At 37.5% G+C, this 22,801-nt stretch overlaps 1 protein-coding gene across 3 annotated transcripts; it reads right to left on the reverse strand.

Annotated features, from left to right (window-relative positions):
• Positions 1-1,004: 1,004 nt before the first annotated feature.
• LOC125400991 (zinc finger protein 14-like) lies at positions 1,005-22,777 on the reverse strand. 3 transcript variants are annotated; one of them, XM_085684096.2, is made up of 5 exons: positions 22,642-22,777; positions 12,034-12,160; positions 11,773-11,833; positions 10,501-10,634; positions 1,005-1,245 (listed from the first exon to the last, which is right to left on the reverse strand). In XM_085684096.2, the coding sequence occupies exons 1-5, from the start codon at positions 22,642-22,644 to the stop codon at positions 1,025-1,027; spliced, it is 546 nt and encodes a 181-aa protein (XP_085540222.2). In that variant the 5' UTR covers positions 22,645-22,777; the 3' UTR covers positions 1,005-1,024. The 3 variants fall into 3 exon arrangements, with proteins under 3 accessions (XP_085540222.2, XP_048291155.3, XP_087758572.1); XM_048435198.3 differs by lacking the exon at positions 1,005-1,245 and having other exon boundaries at positions 7,658-10,634; XM_087902446.1 differs by lacking the exon at positions 1,005-1,245 and having other exon boundaries at positions 7,658-10,634; positions 22,578-22,750.
• Between the last annotated feature and the right edge of the window lie 24 nt (positions 22,778-22,801).

Raw genomic sequence — 22,801 nt, forward strand, 5'->3', positions numbered from 1 at the left:
TGTGGTCCATGGTTGCAGAGCTGTCCTTGTATCCCCTTGAACCCACATTTGTTTGTCTGACAGAGGCCCCAATAGAGTTTTTAATTTTAACACTGAATTGTGAGCAACAGTGTCTACTAGGAGATCATCAGGTTGCCCCTCTGCTTTTAGGGTTACCCAAGGATCAAGGGGAGGCTTCAAACCCCATCTCTTTCAGGCTTTTGGATTTGCCAATTTTAGACCTTTTTGTCCCCTTTTTTCTTTGTGGGCATTATTGCCTGTTGGCTATTTGGGACAGTCTGTGTTCCCTCTACCCATCAGGTTCCCAGCTCTTATCTGCCAGTAAGACTTTTCTTAGTCCCTGAACTTGTTTATCCTCAGGTGTTTTTCTGTTGTTATAAACCTTAGTGGCTAAAGCAATCAATTTAGTCAGTATTTTACCTTCAAGTTTTTTGAGTTGCTGAAGCTTTCTCTTACTCTCTGGGGCTTCTTGGTTGATCAAAGCCAGATTGACTGCCATTTGGTTCTCAGGAGCCTTAGACAGATTGGTGGGCTGTCTAGCATGTGCTCCAAAGACCACCTCATTAATGAATGCCTCATCACTAGTGGGTCAACCATCTCACCCTGGAACCTGCTTACAGCATTTTCACTGAATTTTATGTTTTATTCAGGGGTGAACATTATCTGGAGCAATTGTTGGCAATCCACCCCCACATCTGGGAATGTGTAAACAGGGCAGTATCTAGGAGATATATTAGCACTTGGAGGTTCTCAGTAAAAGGAGGAGTCTGAAGTTTCCAGTTATACAGATCACTAGTTGAAAGAGGACATAAAATAGGTGAGGGCTGCTATCCTTATCAGCAGGTCCCACAGTGCAGAGAGGGAGAGCAGGAGACACCTTCTCCTACCACCCACCACCTGTGGCTTCCCTAAACATATGTGAAGTGGGCTCAGCAACTAAGTAGGAAGGTGGGAGCAGGAGGAGGATTGTTTCTCTGCAAGAAAGCAGAAGGTTTTTCTTTCTTTCTTTTAAAGATTTATTTATTTATTTATACAGTATCCTGCTTGTAGGCCAGAAGAGGGCACCAGATCTCATTATAGGTGGTTGTGAGCCACCAAGTGGTTGCTGGGAATTGAACTCAGTACCTCTGGAAGAGCAGTCAGTGCTCTTAACCACTGAGCCATCTCTCCAGCCCCCTGAAGGTCTTTCTTTAGTAGCTCCAGCTTCACGGGGGCAACAGAAACTGCAGTGGCCTCCTTGAAATCCTGAAAATGAGAAAGGATAAGGTCCAGGAAAGCCTTAGGTTTGGAAGAAGCTTTTCCCATAATGAAAATTACTTCACACATGATCACAACAAGATGACTGACAACAAATAGAACAACAAGAAAATAAAAATGGGGAGACAAGAAGCTAGCAAACACAGAAGAGGGAATGCTGCATGTTGGATCATGTAATCCCATTCTAGTTCTAACCGGAGGAGAAATGAAACCATCCCACATTTTCCTTCAGCTCTGAGGTTAAAAGCATGTCCTATATCTAATTGAGCATAAGACTGTCCAGACACCATTCACCAGAACCAGAAACTTACCAATGAGTAAAAACAGAATAATAAAGTTTGTCAATAACTGGAGACTGGGGTGTCCCCTTAGAATGTTTGCATTTCCCCATACAAACCACCAAAATGTTTGGTCCAGGGGGGTCATGCAAATGTGGGAACAGACCCCCAAAGTCTCATAAACCAGAAGCATAACTTATTCCAGAAACCAGATTCTAGGAAAATCAGAAGCAAACTTAAAAATAAAAATTGAAAAAAATAACAAAAATTAAAAAAAAACAACATGGGGCACAAAAGCTAATCAGCTAGCTGAGACCACATCCAGTGAAGGTGTTTGTTAGACTGTAGAAAAAGGCTGGTTGCTGAACACGTCTTTTTATAGTAGGGGCACCAAACATTAGGTCTGAACAAATGAATTTTTTGCAATCTAGTCCCAACCTGCAGGTTAGTCAATGGAGACCCTAAGGTGAGGAGTGGGTTTTTACTTAATGGGTAACTAGGCAGCTATCATGAAATATGTTTCAGAGGAGACTACAGAGAAACTCACTAATTGCAAGGAAACAGATATCTTTAGCAATTAGTCAGAAAAAGGGACTGCTAGTAATATTAGAGAGTTAATAAATTAGAATGATTGGTTCTTAGGCTGGGAATTTAGAAGATAGCAGAAAGCTTCTCACACTATCTAAAAGTAAATCACAGATACAGATTGTCTTTCTTTACAGCCTCCATTAGCAGAGTTCATTAGTCAAACCTGGGTCAGTACTTAATCCACTGTCTCTCCTGGTACCTCCTGGAAGTGTATACTGAAGCCACATGCCTTCCCTTTGATGGTGCCAGTTTCCAATAACAGAGACAGTGCCTAACCCAGAGGTATCTTTGTCTCCTAAAGGTTAACTCAGTTCATATCTGTCTTTTATCAAGGATGGCCAGGACACTACTCTCAGATTGCAGAGAGATGTTTTGGCCTTGCAAATAGAGCTATGGCTTGTAAAGCAAAATAGCTTTACATTTAATTAATAGTTAATCCTCAAGCTGCTGAGAAAGCTGCTGACAGTCTGTTCTCATTCTCCTAGACTTACAACTATATATATTTCTACATTCTTAGTTTTTGAATCTACATTTTTATATTTTTATTCACAGACTCTTCAAATACCTTAGCAGCTAAGAGTGCTGAATATTTTTTCAGAGCATCCAGCTTCCATTTCCAGGAAAGACAGAAACTCACTAATATCTGTACCTCCATTATCAGTGCTTCTGGAACCATCTCCAGATTCCCTGACCACCATAAGAAGAGGAGACTTGCACCACAAAAATTATTTCTCATACTGAGTGTGGTAGTACATTCTTTTAGTGCTCGTGAGCACTGGAGAATTGGAACAATATAGTACCTCTTAAATTCATTCTAAGTGGGTACTACTGTTGCCCATATAATCATATTCAAAAATAAATATAGTCAAAGATGTGAGCACATGCCATTAATTCCAGTCACTGGGAGAAACTGAACATTTGACAGTGGGTCACCACCTTACCAAGTGACCTGAAATGCCCATCATGAGCTGGGTATTATTGGATCCATCAAGTCATAAAGTAGAACATGTTCAGCTGTAATCTGTTATCAAATAGAAGTGATATATAAGAGATCAGAACCAAGCTGGTACTGAAGGCACAAGGAGGCACATGAAGAAGTGTCCAAATGCCAATGGTTTCTACTCCTGTTACAATGCCTTCTCCTTTTAAGTATACACTTATATCCTATTTCCTATGATCGATTGAATGAGGAAGAGAAGACTAAGCCCTGGCTGATGGCTCTATGCATCATGCTGGAACCACCCAGAATTGGACAGTTGTAGCATTGCAACCCCTTTCTGGGGCAACCTGAAAGATACTTGTGAAGAAAAATCTTCACAGTGGGCAGGAGTTCAAACAGTACACATTTTCATTTGGTTTACTTGGGAGGAGAAATGGACTAATGTGCTGCTAACAATTCACTGATTGATGGACTCTATCCAGTGGTTTTACTGGAGGCTCAGGGATTAATAAAGAGCATGATTAGAAAATTAGTGAGAGAAGACATCTGAGGAAGAAGAATGTGGATAATTTCTACAAATGGGAAAAGGTTATAAAGATCCTTGAATTCCATGTAAATGCTGATTAAAAGGTGAATTCAGCTGAGGAGGAGTTCAGTACTCAGACAGGATGACTTCCATGTACAGTCAGCCTCTTTTCTCGGTTATTCATGTCAGTGTCCAATGGACCCATGACCAAAGTGGCCATAGCGCCAAAGATGGGACATAGGCATGGGTTCAACAACATGAACTTGCACTCATCATGGCTGACTTGGCTACGGCTGTTGCTGAGTTGCCATATCAGCATCAGGAGAGACCAAAACTGAGCCACAGATAGGACACCATTGCTGGAGTGACGAGCCATCAACCTACTGACAGGTTAACCACACTGGATGACAACTTCCTCCATAGAAAGGTATGGGTCACTTCTCTAGGAGAATATCCAAGACCTTGTAAGGTGCTTACAGAGGATGGAAGAAATACAGAATGGGCAGCAGAGGATGGCAGGTCTAAATATTATCTAAGGCCATGTGACTACTGTGGACATGAGAATGTTTAACTGATATGAGTGCTTCTGTTGTATTTTTTGGATAATGCATTTGTAGTGTTATTTGTATGTTCTTTGAATTTCCTTATCTTATGTTGCAACACCAATTAAGAGAATATCTGTGGTTATCAGAAGTAAGTTTTAGATATTAGAAATATGCCCTCCAAGAGACATTGCTACTATTCTAAACATATAATGCATTTGTAATTGGTATACTTATGTTTTGGCATAATAACAACCTGGTTATTGATTTTCCTTTGGAAATTAATAAGGTGATATGATTGTATCCCTCCTTCTGCTCCTCAGTTGGAACTTGGGAGCTCAGTCCAGTGCTCCAATGTGGGTCTCTGTCTTTATCTCCATCCATCGCCAGATGAAGGTTCTATGGTGATATGTAAGATATTCATCAGTGTGGCTATAGGATAAATTTAAAGGAATTTAAATTTAAAAGTCATAATTATTGTTTTTTAAAAAGCAAGTATAACTGAAAAAACACAAAGATATATTGATTTTGCAAAGGAGGAAATCACCCTGGCAGTGGGAATGGCATTAATAAGATATTACTTCACCTTGTGATTATATGTAATGTTAGCTGCTAAGACCTGTCACCTAAAATACGTGGTTACAGGTAATGGATATAACAATGATAGCAAGATTGAACATATCTGCATATGAGAGTTCTTTCTTGGAAATTCCATATTCATTGGCTCAAATAACCTTTCCACATTGTATACAAAAATCTGTACTGACTTTATTTACATGACATGGATCAGTACATGCTGGGAAATAACAAAATCACTTATGCTTCTTCAATCATATCTTATTTCATAATGGTGACTCCACAAATGTTTGCCTAAAGTGTTTCCCCTATAGTATGTTGGGGGACAATGGTCTGTTCCTTGTATTTTAATAAAATGTTGATTGGCCAGTAGCCAGGCAGGAAGTAGAGGTGGGGCAACTGGAACAGGATAATTCTGGGAAGAGGAAAGGGATAGTCTGCAGTTGTCACCCAGAAATAGAGCAAGCATGTGACTGCCTCACTGAAAAAGGTACCAAGCCACACAGCTAACACAGACAAGAATTATAAGCTTATTAAGTTATAAGACTTAATAAGAAGCCGGAGCAAATAGGCCAATCAGTTTATGATTAATGCAGCCCTCATGACTATGGTACCTGGTGAGACAGAAACCTCTGTCAACGAATGTGTACAGAGTGAAATATTCCACCCATTATGCTCTGAAAGCAGAAACCATGCTCCAGATACAATTCCTTTTCCTATTGCTGAAATGGACAGTTGACTACATGACTCAAATTTGTAATTTTATAACTTAGTGGTGATTGAGCTGTTTAATCTAAGAATTTAGGGCATTTAACCACAAGGAGAACAAGGTCATTACGCTGGGAAGCAATAAAGTGGGATCGAGGCTACATGATCCAACATAAGATCTTTTGATTCAGAAACATTTTTCTACAAACTGGAAGTACTGACATTCTAGAAGTAATATGCATTCCTATGTATAAATCATTCTACAAACTTAAAAGTTTATTAAACAAAATCTCTGTAACAACACCATGCATCCAGAGTGGTTAATTTTAAAAAGAGGAGCCTGAAAGAGATTTTGCATTCCACATAAGCTGTCATCTTGAAGTCTCCTTTGGGTTCAGGCCCAATGTTATACTGTGACCAATTTAAAAGGGGATGGCAGAAGCCAAACAGTAGTGTCATGTACCTTTAATCCCAGCACTCAGGAGGCAGAGGCAGAGGCAGGCAGATCTTTGTGAGTTCAAGGCCAGCCTGGTCTCCAAGGGCTAATTTCAGTACAAGATCCAAAGCTATAGAGAAATCCTGTCTTGAAAAACAAAACAAGCAAACAACTAACAAACAAAAGAAGAGGGACAGGAGAAGACATGTCTAACCATGTAGGAAGATGGAGATTTAGAACAAAACTATCTTTTTAATCATGCATGATGATCAGAAATTCTAAAAGAACCAAGTCTAAGTTAGTTTCTGGTGCTGTCAATCTCAGTCTTTCAAACCCCACTGTTATTAATGATATGTTCATGAAACTAAATAGAAAGCTCAACACTGATGACTCATCCACAGGGCCTAACATTAATACCCAGCACCCAAAACTGTCTGTATCTTCAGTCACAGGGGATTAGACACCATCTTCTGGTCACCACTGATACCTGGGATACACTTGGTATACTCACTGGTCAAGCTTCTACATCCAAATTAAATTTTATTCTTTTTGAAGGTAACAGGCACATGATGAATATCTAATTAAAATATAGAAACAAATACATACCTATCTGTTCAGTATTTGCATATCTGTGCCCTAGGAGGCCAGAAGAATGTATCAGGTCTTCAGGTCCTGCAATTACAGGGAGTTCTGACCAATTAGAGGTGGTGCTACAAATCAATCCTGGGTACCCAAGAGGAGCTGTACTCCTGAGACAACTTTCCAGGCCATACATATGTCATTATAATGCTGAAGGTGAAGATGCCCCACTGTTCCATTGGTCTCTTAGCACTTGAAAGGATATAAAGGCTCTCTAGATGGTTTTCAAGTGATTCAGTTGACTGAGTGTGAATGGAATTTCAATATTGCTTATTTTTATTGTTATCACAGTTGTCTTTATGTGAGTAAAGATAAAAAAGGTTGGTTGAAATCAAACTGAGTCCAGCCAGATTTTATTAGCAAAAGTTCCTTCTTGGAATTTTTGAGACAGGATATCTCCACATAGCCATGGATGCCAGAAATTCTTTATGGGGAATAAGCTAACCTCACTAAGAATCACTCCACACACACACACTCCCATGTGCTGTGATTATAGCCATGCCCAGCTGAAATATGTCTTTTTAAAGCACTTATCATTGAATCAGAGAAAGAAATAAAATAAGATTTAAAAAGGAGCATCATTGTTTTGATGGATGGCAGTGCTTTTTGAAATTCTATAACTTAAATGACAAAAAATTACATATGTTCTCAACAACGGGTTATTTTTTGAATTGTAAATTCAATTTATTTTAAAATGTTTGACATGTGTCTTTGTGAATACACCCATGCTATGATGTGCATATAGCACTGATAGGAAAACTAACAGGTATCTTTGATTTACTTCCATTTTGTGAGTGCTAATGATTAAACATATGGAGTCATTTGGCTGCAAATGACCTGGGTTTAAAAATTTATTTATGAATGAGCTGTTGGAGGAGTGTGTATGTAACTGCAGAAGTGAAGAAAAATGAGAAAATTTGTAAAACATTATGCTTAACCCAGAGATAGAATACAGGGCATTAAGACTTACTAAATGAGGCAATTCTCTGGCATATAATTTTGGTTCTGAGAAAGTGTTATAAGTGTCTAGTCATTGCAACATTTCTTCAAGTTGAATCTGAGCACCAGTGAGATGGATCAGTGGAAAAAGACTGTTTTGTGCAAGACAATTAAAGCTAACCTAAATCCCTATAGAATATCAAGCTTTGGTATTAAATACACAGTTGATGGCTGACTATCATACTTTATTACATCTACATCAGATAAATTAAAATATTTCTTTAAATACAAACATGAGGTATTTAATGTTTCTTATAATTTCTTTTATCAGTCATTTTTACATTAACATTGTTAAATCTCTTGAAGAAACAGCACACACTGGGAGTTAATCATCTACCCTTGGACTTGTACTCAAGAGGAAAACACATAAACATCATGAGTTCAAATGTATACCTAAATCATTACTGACATCCAAGCTAAGATGAATAACAAACAACAAAATCTCAAGGGAATTTGTGAAAATATGAAAATCAAAATCAGGAACAACAAACCACCACCCTTTCATGAAAAGTATGATAAAACATGGTCTGATATTTCATTGACCAATGGGACAATTATATGATGGGGACGCCATTCTATACATTACAGCAGAAAAATATGTATCACTAGGTACAGGCAGAATAGAAGCTGAACAAAAGCCACAGAAGGAATATAAGGACTACAAAATAAACTTCACTAAATGGATTTGCCACACATAGAGCACACTTTAGTGACTATCTCATATGTTTCAAAATAGAAACCACACTGCCATGATCTCCTGCACCAGTCTGGAGTGAACATGGTACATAATTTACTTACTTTAAGGCTATGAAGAGAAACAATTATTCTTGAAGCTAAAGACAACTGTGAAATCTAAATTCATTAACAAATTGTTTTTATGAATGGGAATTTCTTCTTTATGAGTTTGTGGACTTCAAACTGATATAAGTAGACTTTAAAATATTTCCAGCAGTAGATTTTGAGCTCTGAGATTGGTTTTGTGTTCAGTTGGAGAAGAGTAGAGTTTGTTTCTTTGACTCTGGTTTAAGATTCAAAGTGTATTTCCTACACTGGCCCTTTTTAACATTTCACTCTGTTTTGGGGTGATGTTGTTTCTTTAACTAGCTCTAGATTCAGGGCCAAAGTGTTTCTTTAGGATTTCATTTCAGGACCAGGGTGTGTTTCTTTGAAAGGACCTTTCTCCTACCCATAGAACTTCATAAATTCATAAATTAGGTTTTGGCCATCAGTTTGCTGGTATCATAATGCTTGAACAGATCATTGACACTACCAATTTTTTTCTACAGAATAAATGTTAATTAACTGACTTTAAGTGTATTGGCTTAATATCTTAAAAAATAATTTAGAATAAACCCTCAGTTTCTTCTTCAGGTACCCAAAGACTACTGTAATAATGGAAAAGCATTATCAGACTTATTACAAAAAAGTTTGACTCCAGTATAAAGTGGAAAACATTAGCACACTGAATTCATTTAAGAGTTTCACTACAATATGATTTTTCTCATGATTTTGAAAAGTACACTCATTAAATTCATAGTTTCTCTCCAGGAGGGTTTATTTTATGTAGTTGGAGATTATTGTGACAAAGGATTTACCACACAAATTACATTCATGGTTTCTTTCCAAAATGTGTACTTTTGTACATTTGAAGATGAATAAGACATAAAAAGGCTTTATCACACTAATTTTATTTATACTGTTTCTCACCAGCATGTGTTTTTTGTATGCCTGTGAATATTACTGTGATCTGCAAAGGTCTTAACACACTGAATAAAATCAAAGGGTTTCTCTCTACTGTGTGTTCTTTTATGCCTTTGAAAATGACACTGATATGCAATAGCCTTACCACACTGATTACATCCGTAGGATTCCTCTCCAGTATGTATTCCAGTATGTGCATTTGCAGAAAATAAGAAATAAAAAGGCTTTACCACATTGATTTTATTCAAACTGTTTCTCTCTAGTATTTGTTCTTCGATGACATTGAAGATGACTGTGCTATGCAAAGGCCTTACCACATTGATTATGATCATAGGGTTTCCCTCCAGTATGTTTTATGCAATTGACAAATAAAATGGCCAGGAATGGTCTTATCACACTGATTACATTTGTAGGATTTCTACCTAGAGTGAGATTTTTTATGCCTCTTAAGATTACTGTGAGCTGCAATGACCTTAGCACACTGATTACATTCATAGGATTTCTCTCTTGTGTGTTCTTTTATGCAACTGAAAAGTACTCTACAAAGGCCTTACCACATTGATTATATTCATAGGGTTTCTCCCCAGTGTGTGTTTTTTTATGACTTTGAAGACCACTGTGCTGTGCAAAGGCTTTCCCACACTGATTACATTCATAGGGCTTCTCTCCAGTATGTCTTCTTTGATGCAATTGAAGAGTACGGTGCACTGCAAAGGCCTTACCACACTCATTACATTTATAGGGCTTCTCTCCGGTATGTGTTCTTTTATGATTTTGAAGACCACTCAGCTCTGCAAAGGCCTTCTGACACTGATTACATTCATAGGGCTTCTCTCCACTATGTGTTCTTTTATGACTTTGAAGACCACTGTACTGTGCAAAGGCCTTACCACACTGATTACATTCATAGGGTTTCTCTCCGGTATGTGTTCTTTGATGCAATTGAAGAGTACGGTGCACTGCAAATGCCTTACCACATTGATTACATTTATAGGGTTTCTCTCCAGTATGTGTCCTTTTATGACTTTGAAGATTACTGTGAGCTGCAAAGGCCTTCCCACACTCATTACATTCATAGGGTTTCTCTCCAGTATGTGTTCTTTTATGCTTTTGAAGACCACTGTGCTGTGCAAAGGCCTTACCACACTGATTACATTCATAGGGTTTCTCTCCAGTGTGTGTTCTTTCATGCCTTTGAAGATCACTGTGACAATCAAAGGCCTTACCACACTGATAACATCCATAGGGTTTCTCTCCAGTATGTGTTCTTTTATGCTTTTGTAGATTACTGTGACCTGAAAAGATCTTACCACACTGATTACATTCATATGTTTTCTCTCCAGTCTGTGTTCTTTCATTCCATTTAAGGTGACTGTCATATGTCAAGGGTTTACTACATCGAAGGTATACTGAAAGTTTCTCTCCAGTTTGAATTCTTTCAATCCTGCAAGGATAATTTGCACATGTAAAAGCTTTATCACATTCAACACTGTTGTGCCCACACATTTGTATGAGTTAATTTTATAATACGTTCCAATTGTAAAAAGGAATCAGATGTTCATTTTTTAAAACTGTGTCTAAACTCATGTTTTGCTCTTTAATTAGGCACTGTTTTGCAACTTTGAAGATATCTCCAACGATAAATTCCTTTCTTTTATGGCTTACCTTTTCACCTTCACAGAAACTTTTTTCTATATAATATTTTATACATATGTGAAGAGAACTGGATAAACTCAGAGCTTTAACATTCATGAATTCTCCTATACTGTGAATCACATTGCATTTACTATGTGAATGAGGACACCAGGAAGTATTTGCACAGTGCTAGAACTCATGGGGCTTTTTTGCAGTGTGAGTTTGTTCATGTATTAAAAATGATGGTGGAAAACCAATTACTTGCATAGCGGAATCAAATTCAACAAGTATACTCTGCATGGGGACTATGTCTTATCATCTAATTGTTCTTAGAGAGAGGTATGCTACATCTCACTATATCCCTATGTTCATACGCTTGTATCTAGAGTACCATATGGTATACATAGTAAAGAAGAATAAAAGAAAAGTAAAGAAGTATAAAAGATTTCCACATTGAATTCTCAGGGTTTGACTTGCTGTTCCTCACAGACTTGAGGTATAGGTATCAAGGTTTCTCCACAACAACATGACTTGACTCTAACTGCTTTTCTGATTAAACTTAGCACAGTCACAAGAAATGTATGAGTAATACAAGATTTACTATGGGATATTGGTTTTAGTAGGAAGTTTTGCAGATATACTTATTATCTCTTCAGTGTGTATATCTTTTGTATTATGAGTAGCAAGCTAGAAATGTATCTGCAGATAAACAACAAAGTTCTCATGGTGTTATGCCTCAAAAGGTGATATCTGGTTAGGCATTGCTTCCTTGACTCCTTTCTTAAGAGAATGTCATTCAAATGCAATTCACATATATGATATATGGATTCATAAAAAATTAATAACCATCAGTGCACTTAAAGTTGTGCTTATTTACACTGTTGCTTCCATTTAAAACTTCCAGGACACATGACAATCTCATCAGAGGCTTTGCACATGAAAATTACCTTTCATGTCTTCTAGAACACTGACAATGTCCTTCACTATTATGATCTTCCCAAATGCATCCTAAAACATAATACCAGAAAATGTATGTTATATTATTGAAAATTAGGCAATATTTAAGCTGTTATCTTAAGTGAAACTTAGAACTATGACTGCTTTATTCAATTCATTCTTATTTTTTCTAAATCAAATTACAGAAGAACATCATTAACCAAAAGAAAGTTGTCCTCTTATTTTGAAACATGAAGGAAATTTATTTTTACCTATAGTAGTGAGGTTCCTGTAGGTCTCCAGCATCACATCTTTGTAGAGATTCTTCTGGGAAGCATCCAGCAAATTCCACTCTTCCTGATTGAAGTTGATATGCACATCATCATAGGTCACTGCCCTCTAAAATATTTTATTCATGTGTTTAATAGGAAGCATGATGGTGACAACATTGTAAATGTATACTTCTTCTACAGTATAGTCATAAAATTCCCCACTATTATTCCATGACACAAACAGTCACTTTAGAAGGAAATTGAATAGGAGAGGTAACTCTGTTATTTCTGTACCCTTTGAATGGGATACCATCTTACAAAAGAACTGTCTATTACTAGAGAAAGCTAAGGAAACAGATCAACAGGATATAGTACACATGAGAAAATTGTATGAAAAAATACTAATTACAAAAAAAATACAGTGGAAAAACTGAGCGTATTGACTCATGCCTTTAAGCACAGCACTCAGAAAGCACAGGTGTGGATATTTGTCTCTGAGTTGAATGCCAGTCAAGTCTATGGAATCATGTTCAGGACAGGTGGAAGTACACATCAAGACCCTGTCTCCATTGCAAAAATCAGTGAAACAAAAAAAATCAGATATAAAGAATTCAGAGATGTTTACTGAAGCTCCTACAAAGAATTATGCATTCACTTCAGTTCTGTATTCATCTTCCAGACATCAGAAGTGTCTTATTTTAATCTGTAATACCAATAACATTTTATGAAAAGGAGCTACATTTTAAAATAATTACAAATGGACATATGAAATCATTAGCAATATAATTGTTGGGCATAACTAATTAACACAGGTCTGGAAATATAGCTGAGTACTACTGAGCTCTTCCTGGTCTTGAAAAGAGGTGGGCACAATTGCTAGTACTTACATGGGGATCACAACTATTTATTATTCCAAGTTCAAGTTTCTGAGATGCTTTGATCACTCTGATGACCAGGTACCCATATGGTGCACATCCATGCAGACATAAAAATAGTCATATTGAGTAAAAAAAATTAAAAGCAACCATAACAAGCAAAAAGAAGTTCATGCCCCTTGCAATTCAATGACTCAGAATGCTCAGGCAGTATTAATGTCATGAATACATGGCATCCTGGGAATCAGAATGATACCCTCTGTCAAACTTAAAATTCAAGATATGTGTGAAGCTGAGCACAGCAGCATATGGTTGACATGTAAAAAAACCCTACATTCCAGAGTCATCACCCAATAACATAAAAACAAGTAAAACTATGAATGAAGCCCCCCTCCCTTTACTTTCAAAAATTTGGAGCCACAGAGCAAAGGTAACTAAGACAAGCAAACAAAACAATTAAAACTGAAGGCTACCAAACTCCTTAGCACTGAACAGCAACTATTTCTTCTATGTTTTATGTGATTTACAGATCAAGCCTATAATGATGGTAAAAGCATTTCAGCATGAATGGGAAGTTGGATGATTAATTTCAAACACAGCACAGTAGACATAAAGGTCAGAAAATTAGTTTAGAACATTGAGACTCATCACATACACTGAGGAATTTCATCTAGAAAGGCCTTTCTGACTAAAGGTTCATAGGAAATTGAAAGAAAGGCCACCAAGGAGAAAAACCTGTTCAAGTACATGATCTTTTCTGGGAGATTGTTCATTCAATGAAGTACATTCTGACCCCAGTCACTATTAGTTCATGGTCAACAATGAAAAACTATTCAGTCACTTCAATGATCCTCATTCAATGATCCATATCTGCAACTGTCCAAAAGTCCAAAGTCTCCTCTGGCACCCAAGACAATCTCTTGACAATAACATCCAATATATTCTGAAAGCAAGTTACATTTTTCCAACATACAATGGCACAAAATACCATTAACATTCCAAAAGAGAAAAATGGAGACACGGTGAGGGAAGATTGGACCAAGACAAGACTGAAGCAGAGCAGGACAAACATCGAATCCTGTAGCTCTCTTGTCAGATGTATGGGCTTCAGGTTCAAATAACTTAAATGACCCTATCCCTGCAACTTCTCATGCATTTCTCTCTTTGGTAACTTCTACTCACTATAAGCAGCTAGGTCTCCATGGAAGTTGTGTCATAACTTCGGTATCTTAACATCTTTAGACTCAAAATGCAACCCAGTGTGTTGTGAAATAACATTTTTAATTGTGTTACATTTGTTTATGCTGTAGAACTTTTGATTGAATGATGCAAAGAAATGCTGCAGTCTTTTATACCACATTGGTTTAGCTCTGTGAAGTTCTGATACTTTGCCTATAGTTAAATGCAAAAGAGCTGAATGACCAATAGAATGGCAAGAAAGCAGAGGGAGGGCTGGCAGTCAAAGACAATAAATGGGAGGAGAACTCTGGGAGGAAAAAGAGAAGAGACAAGAGAAGGGGAGAACAACAGGAGACATTCACCTAGCTAGACAGAAGCCATGAGTAGAAATAAAGGAAATACAGAATAGAGAAAGATAAAGGCCAGAGTGAAAGGGTAGAGAGAACAATTAAGTTAAAAAAACAACCTGCTTTGAAACAAGCCAAAGCGAGCCAAGGTCAGGCATTTATGAGAAAATATAAGCCTCCATTTGTGAGATTTATTTAATAACTGGGTACAGGCCCTCTAAAGAGGAAAGAGTAAAAGAAACAACCAACAACACCCGGCTTCAATCCTCACGGCTTCATGCAATGAACTCTCACTGTCTCCTCACTGGGCTTCTGACTCTGCCAAACACAGATGCCTGAAACAATGATGCACTCTAACTTTTAACTAAAAATCCATGATCTTACATTTTGATTCTTTCTTGTTTCCAAGGCAAACACATGATGTGTGATGCTGAAAAGTTTGATTTCTTAATTGTGAAGGACACTAATGAGCTGGGATCAGGGTGCAGAAGGTTTTGAAAGAAGTAGCTTTTTTAGAATATGAATCACTTTGCTCACACCTTCCCTAAATTGAAGTTTTCTGTGGCCAGAGTTTTCTGTGCTCTTAGGTCTCCTTGAAAAGCTTCCATTCCATAGCATGGGCCTTCTCTATAATGGTGATAAACACTCTGAAAATTCCTGCCTATTTCAACACATGACTGCTTTCTGATACTACCTTTTCATTTTTATTTATTTTTGCTCCAATTGTTTTTTCTGCTGTACACCTGAATGAGTCATCAGTGATAACCATTAAGCAGATTCAGTATTCCATTTAAGAAATTAGCTCATTATTTTTTAATTCTGTCTTACTAAATTTATAGAGCATAGGCAGAGGAAGAAAGATTTAAGCCAAAATATCACACAAATGACCTCAGGATTAATATTTTTTTTCTGGCACTTATCTATTTCCCACTGAAATTCTATGATCTCAATACCCAATTTCTGCCATTATTCCTAACATATATTTCCATTTTTCTGGTCCTACACTAACAGCTAATTATGTTCAGGATTCTATACTTCTGTACCCTTTGAATAAGATATGACCTTATGAGAGAAATATCAATTAACAGAGAGAAAGACAAAGAAACAGAGCAGCAGTACATGGTATAGAAGAAAATTGAATGAAGAAACACTAACTACTAAAGGAAAAATAAGATAGAGAAACTGGGTGTATTGATGCATTGTACAGTATGAAAGAATAATAAATTAAAAAAAAAAACAAAGAAAGGAAGATGAGCACAGTTAGGGAAGATTTGACCAAGGTAAGATTAAAACTTATCAGGGCAAACAACGAATCATGTAGGTCTGTCTCAGGCTGTTAGCACTCCATTCTCAAAGGGTCTACATAATTCTATTCCTGTAAAATCTTATACATGTCTCTCTTTTGCTGCTTCCACTCCCTGTATGCAGCTATACATGGCATATGTCTCACAGCTTGGGTATCTCAACATCCAATCATCTCAACATACAAATGTGGCTTCATCTTCACAGATTCATTCAGTGAATTCTCACAGAATCATCACTGAGTTTCTGACTCGGCAAAACAGATTGGTGAAACACTGCTGAACTGAAACCACAGAAGATTCTATGAATTATAGTTTTTGCATCTTTTTTTTTCCACTACAAGTACAACATGTGTTATCCCCCAATTTGGCTTCTAACTCGTGGTGGACAGTTGAACCAATGCTAATAGATGCTGGTAGCAATGGCTTTATCAGAGTTGCAGCAGATGGCAATTAAGGTTTGGAACTCACCCATCAGATGAATAATTCTCTTATGGAGGAACCCTGTTTCAAGGAAGGCTTATAGGGCCATAGCCACAAAACACTGTTCTGTCTGCAATTTACATGTGTAAAACAGCTGTCAAACCTCTCCATTACCAGGGATTTTCATACAAACTGTACATGTAATCTCAAGATTACATCTCAATCTTGTGGGCATTTACTCTGTGAACTATCAAAAGACGAATCCTCACTAAATTATCTAATTTTAATCAATAGAAAATATACTGGGATATGCTTCATAACTAGATCTAGTCTTCCACAAAGACTGCAACGCACATAGGCCCTAATGTCTATCAATGACTCAGACTAACATAAGAGAATGGCAATGTCTCCCCAATTCTAGACAGCTACATACAATTCACATATTTTAGACCTCAATTCAAAACCAAAGTAGACTAACTGTCACTACAAATTAAATGCACAAGGACAAATTCCCAGAGGTGTGATTGTCAAGCCAAGATTCAGCATAAAGCAAGTTTGGTGCCAGTTCTTCACTTGCTAAAAGTCAGACTGATAACATGAAGACATAACTCCCCACAACAAAACACCTGCACAGCACCAGAGCCTGGCTCACAGCAGAGTGTTGTCATGGTTACTCATTCACAGTCTGTCTGGCTATGCAGTGTATATAAGAACTTTCTGTTGGGAAGATGTATAATGGTATGGAAAATAAGAGGAGAGAGATTTCATGATGCAGTAAGGAGAAAGCTACCAATAGAACATGTGTGCTCCTTTCCTACCCAAAGATAGAAATGTTCAGTTCTAACCAACATTCATGGATTTTATTTAATTTATTATTATTATTATTATTATTATTATTATTATTATTATTTTCAAACCCTAATACAGTAGTAGAGCTTGTTCCCCAAAGAACATAATAGACCAGAATTACAGAAGGTTGTGTATGGAGTCGCTTCTTTGAATTAGGATTCAGGTTGCCTATGCCTACACAAATAGAAGGCTTAGATGGATGGAGTCTTACCCTTAGGTTACCTTCCTAGGCCTCAAATGCTAAGAAGGGCCTTCTCTTTAATGGTGCCTTCATGAAATGTTCTGCCTCTTCTTCACCACAGCACTGCCCTTTAAACTACCTCGTGCTGTTTTTCTCTATTAAACTGGATTTTCATTTCTTTCTGCCCCACTTGTTTCTTTTTCACTGCTGACCTGAATGAGTCAACAGTGATAAACACACAATGTAATAAATCCTTTTCCAAGAAATCAGCCAATTATTTTTTAATAGTGCCTTACTCAAATTCTCAGGGAATAGAGAAAATAGGAATGCTATGGGGACAAAATATTATACAAATCACCTCAAACTAATATATTCATGGATTCTATTTCCAACTAAAACCCTATGAGCTCAAGCTCCACTGTCAGCATTGCTTTCAATCCTCCCATATTCCTAGTCTTACAATAGCTAATTATGCTCTGGGTGCACCTTCTATGGCTTTTGTTTACTAAAGTCCTAATAACATTCACATTCCTCCAAAAGGCAATATTCCCATGTTCTACCCAGCAAAAATAAACAATTCTTGTATATCATCTGTTGATCTGTCTTGCCTGTTTCCTGCTGTTATTAAGTTCTCTGTAACCAAAAATCATCTCAGGTAATGAACAGTTTTACTTTACTGATATTGAAAGGTCACAACCCACAATTGTGAGAGCTTTGAAATTCAAGTTATAAATAAAAGTCAAAAACCACATAGAAACATTGTTTATTGACTTTTGCTCTTGCTTAGTCACTGGTCCTAAGCTAGACTTTTTTTTTTCTTTTTTAAGGGGGGTTAAGTGTTTTATTTTCTTTGTGATTCTTTTTTTTTGTTATTTTTATTTCTGGATTATTTATTTTTTAAAAGAAAACAAGATCTCTCTTTTCATTATACATATCAATCCAAATTCCTACTCCCTCCTCTCCTCCATTCCCTCCATATACCTCCCACCCCACCCCTATCCAATCCTCAGAGAGGGTGAGGTCAGAGGCTCTCTCTACTATATCTAGGCTGAGCAAGGTATCCAAAGAGAATAGGTTTTCAAAAAAAAAAAAAAAAAACAGGACACGCAGTGGGGATAAATCCTGGTGTCAGTGGCCCCTCACTCTGTCCCAGTCATGCAACTATCAACCACATTCAGAGGGACTAGTTTGGTTCTATGCTTGTTCCTTCCCAGTTCAGCTGGAGTTGGAGAGCTCCCATTAGCTCAGGTAGACAGTTTCTGTGGGTGAACCCATCATGGTCTTAACCTCTTTGATCATATTCTCACTCCTCCCACTCTTCAGCTTGACTTTGGCAGCTCAATTCAGTGCCCCAATGTGCATCTCTGCCTCAGTTTCCATCAGTTTCTGGATGAAGGTTCTCTTTTCTTATCCTTCTCAGGCCCACTAGCTGAATGTAAATGGAGACTCTGTTTTCATTTCTCAACTGCCAAGACCCAATGAGTCACATAGAAATTATATTAATTACATTACTCTATGACCAATGGCTCAGGCATATTCCTCATTAGCCCTTACATCTTACATAAACCCATTTCTATTAATGTATGTATTATCACAAGGCTGTGACTTACTGGTCTCTTCTCCTTCAGTGGCTACATGGTATCTCTTTGACTTCACCAATTTTCTCTATTACTGTTCAGATTTCCCAACTGACCTTAATTGGCTAAGCCATTGGCAAAAACAGCTTTATTCATCTACCAATGAAACAAGATACATACAGATGGACATACACATCATCTCCCCTTTTCTGTCTAACTTAAAATGAAAGTTTTAATTTTAACATAGAAAATATTACATATACAAAACAGTTATTAAACAACAATTATAGTTACAATATTTAGTCAACTTACATTTTGCAAACTAAGGTAAATAATCTATCATCTTTCCTATCTTCATGAGTCTAAACTTTTATATTAAATATATATATTATCATAACTAAGGAAGACTATAATTATAACTATTTAGTTCTCAACTCCATCAAAGAACTCATAACGATATATCATTAGCCTGGAATGTCTGTGGAACCAAAAGCAGAACCTGTTTCCCAAAGTAAAATACCCTTAGAGTCAAATTTTGAAGTCAAGATACCTTTAAAATTTATGTTGGGCTAGCATAGCAGCTCCCAGAATCAAATGTCTCTCTGCAGTCAAAAATTCAAAGAAAACAAAATAATATACATAACTCAGACTCTTTGTATATTTTCCATGTATTTAATGCCCCTTGATTGATTTATTCAATTTTTTCCTTTAAGAAGCCCAGTGTAACATCCTTACATTATTTTTTTAATCTATGACTCTGTCTGTAACTGTCCTCTGTTCCAAGCCCATGCAAATTTATCTAATAGACTGTGACCCATTCAGAGGCCTTTTTTCTGAATCTGTCTTTACTATTTATCTGAAATCCTTTTCTGATCAGGACACTTTTCTGGCAGCCTAGACATGAATAATTACATACAGAATATATAACTAAAACAGTGTTTGGCCAATGCCTCAGGTATATTCCTAGTTAGCTCTTACATGATAAATTCATCTATTTCTATTCCTGTCTGTATCACCATGAGGCTGTGGCCTGCAGGTTATATTCTGGCAGCATCTAAATGGCATTTCTTTGACTCTATCTTTGTTCAGACTTCCTACCTGGCTTCACCCTCCTAAGTCATTGGCCAAGACATCTTTATTCATCAGCCAATAAAAGCACCACATATACAGATGGAAAGCACATATCAACTATGGTATGGCTTCTGGTCTCCCTCACAGTTCCTCAAAGAGCCAGAGGAGAAACTTGTAAAGAATCTGCAAGCTACATCCAACTGGTATACCTTCCCAGGGTCCCACAATAGCTAAGAGTGCCCAGCTGGGACCCACAACTGGAGAAGTTCATTCTACTCAGTTAGCAGAATATAAAGAACAGACAAAGGAAGCCTTCCCAGCTCTGCCTTTTCATCCTAGGTGCATAAAGGACCCTAACCTGGGAAATATGAATTTTAGTAAAAATACTTCTAGGATTCCTAGCTAACCTCCTGTTCCTCTTCAAAGGCACACAGTCCTTCATATACAAATTCCAATAAACATTGAATGTCCAGTCCAGCAAATCCTTTGTTTCATACCTGGGAAGTTCTGTAGTCAAAAACAGGTCACATACAAACAGTAACTGTTGTTACTGTGTAACTGTTGTTACAGAAAAAGAGACCATGAATTAGAAAACAGGGAGGGGTTAAGATCTTGTGGGCAGGAAAGAGACTGTGGGCATGGTGGAGTCATAATCTCAAATAATTTTTCCAAAAAATTGAAACGCAATCTATGGCAATGTGTTCCAGAGACTAGGAATTTGTATGAGAGCAAACCAAGGATTACTCAAATCCTTTTTCTGTCCCCATACATGTTAAACTATGATGTTAACAGTCCTGTCTGGCAAGTCCAAATCATTTGATCCAGATTTTCTATATTGGTTGAACTAGTATAACTTTAGGAATTTGATTTCATGATAAATCAGTCCTGTATCCAGATTGATTTCGTAATAAAATCAGTCCTTTATCCAGATTATTGAATGTGCTGTTCTATGGACCCCAAGAAATGGTCAGTCAGGACATTTATGATATATCAAATGTTAATTATATGACTCTGCATTTCTAATCTCAACTAATACTGAGGCCTCTTTTCTCTCCCTCTTTTCTGCCCTTCCCTTTCTACATACTCACTACTTCAGCATCAAAGGTGGTCAATGAACTCAATTCTTACGCAGGTCCCAATTCATTTGTCCAAAATGAATTGTCCAAATTCATATCCAATTCTATGTCCAAAAAACAGACATAGAGAATAATGAACATTCAGTAACTAGTCAAATTTTTCATTATCACTGGGCTGTTATGGCCCAATATTGAAGGATTTGCAGGACTGTCTTCCCAGTGCTTGGCAGCAGAGGTGGGATTGGGTGATCAAAGTAATTCTCAACTACTTAGCATGAGGCAAGCTTAAGCCACAGAAGACATTACTCTACAAAGAAATCAACAATCAACATCACTTAAGAGAAATGTAATGAAACTATTAATTCTATTAAATTCTATTAAACCTAGAAACACTGGAGAGAAGAAAAAATAGAAAGAGTGCACTAATTCACTTTAAAAATGTTAAAAGTGGCACAAATAAGATGAAATTTTAAAATAATAAAAATAATGTATTTCAAGATTAAAAAACACAACTATGTTCATTTGAAAAGGAGTAGGACCTTCTCTAGTAGAGGGAATGTTATCAATAAGAGAGAGACTAATTTCGCCCATATGCACTTGTTGGCTGTTGAGATTTGTAACTTCACACACAGAGTTAAAATCAATGACCTCTATCTCATATCACCCAGCTGACATAACTGAGTCAAGGGTTCAGCATATTGGTTTAGGAAAGTTCCCTAAATGAAAATTCAAAATTCATTGGGGCGAGTTGACCTTCCCAAATAGTATACCAACCAATTTCATCTGTCTTCATCAATGAGACATCAATTGACAGATGCTGGAAATGGATGAATAATGAATAATGAAATCGCTCCCCATCTACAGTCAGGTCCTCTTTCATGATGGTGACTCCAGCAGCTGATTGCCTGCCCTGTTCCCTCTGCAGTGGACACACAAAACTGTTGCTTCTATTCTGGTCTGAAGAGAGAAACCGCTTTCCACATAGAAATCCTTTTCCATTCCCTGCAATGGATATTCTGTTTCATGACTCAAAGGTATAACTTTGAAAGTCTGAGGTGGTACAATAATTTAAGATTTTGAAGGTGTCTTACAGGACAACAAGGTCATTGCCTTGGAGAGGAAGAGACTGGGACCAAAGCCACTTGTGTCAGGATAAGATAGCTAGTCTCAGAAAGAAATTTCTAAAAGCCTGAAAATACCGCTGTTCTAGAACGAATAGGACTTCCCAGGGAGAAATCACTTAACTATGTTCAAGGCATTGGCAGCTCCTTTATACCACTAATTCTACTCTTCTACATTGCAGCTTGGAACTGCAGTGCTACCCAAAGGTGAGCTGCCTTGATATCGTCCACATATTTAAATATAAATGGAGATTGTATGTAAAGGTTAAATGCAAAGTGCTCAATATAGAGAAGATGCTGGAGTTACTAGGCCTCTGAGTGTGGCAAATTTTGTTTCCATGAATGCATCAAGCCTGTTGAAGTTCAGAAGAAAGATGTTTGTAAGCACAGTTCCCTGCTCCCAATCTTCTAAGCAGAATAAGCCCACACAGCAAAGTTATTCAGAGTTCTGTCCCTAGGTCTATGAATTAACAAGGGTCGAATGGGACTTCACAACACAGGGAATCTGGCGGCAGGTTCCCACACAGATCTTGGGAGGACGCACCTTACTGTCTTCTGCACCTCACCCTCTGCTCCTCCCCATCTGGAGACAGCATTCCCTCGCTCACCATGTTGTGGTTCCCCAGCTCGCCAAAGCTCTCAGTTCATCATCTCCCTGCAGCAGCAACTTCACCGCAGCACACGAAACCACTGCCGCCAGCGCCTCTGTGAAGCAGAGTCTGAAGGCGGTGCCCGGAAGAGTCCTGCAACGCTTCTGACTGGCAGGTC

This window comes from Myodes glareolus, chromosome 27 (genome assembly GCF_982192425.1).
Source record: "Myodes glareolus chromosome 27, mMyoGla1.1, whole genome shotgun sequence".
NCBI lineage: Eukaryota > Metazoa > Chordata > Mammalia > Rodentia > Cricetidae > Myodes > Myodes glareolus.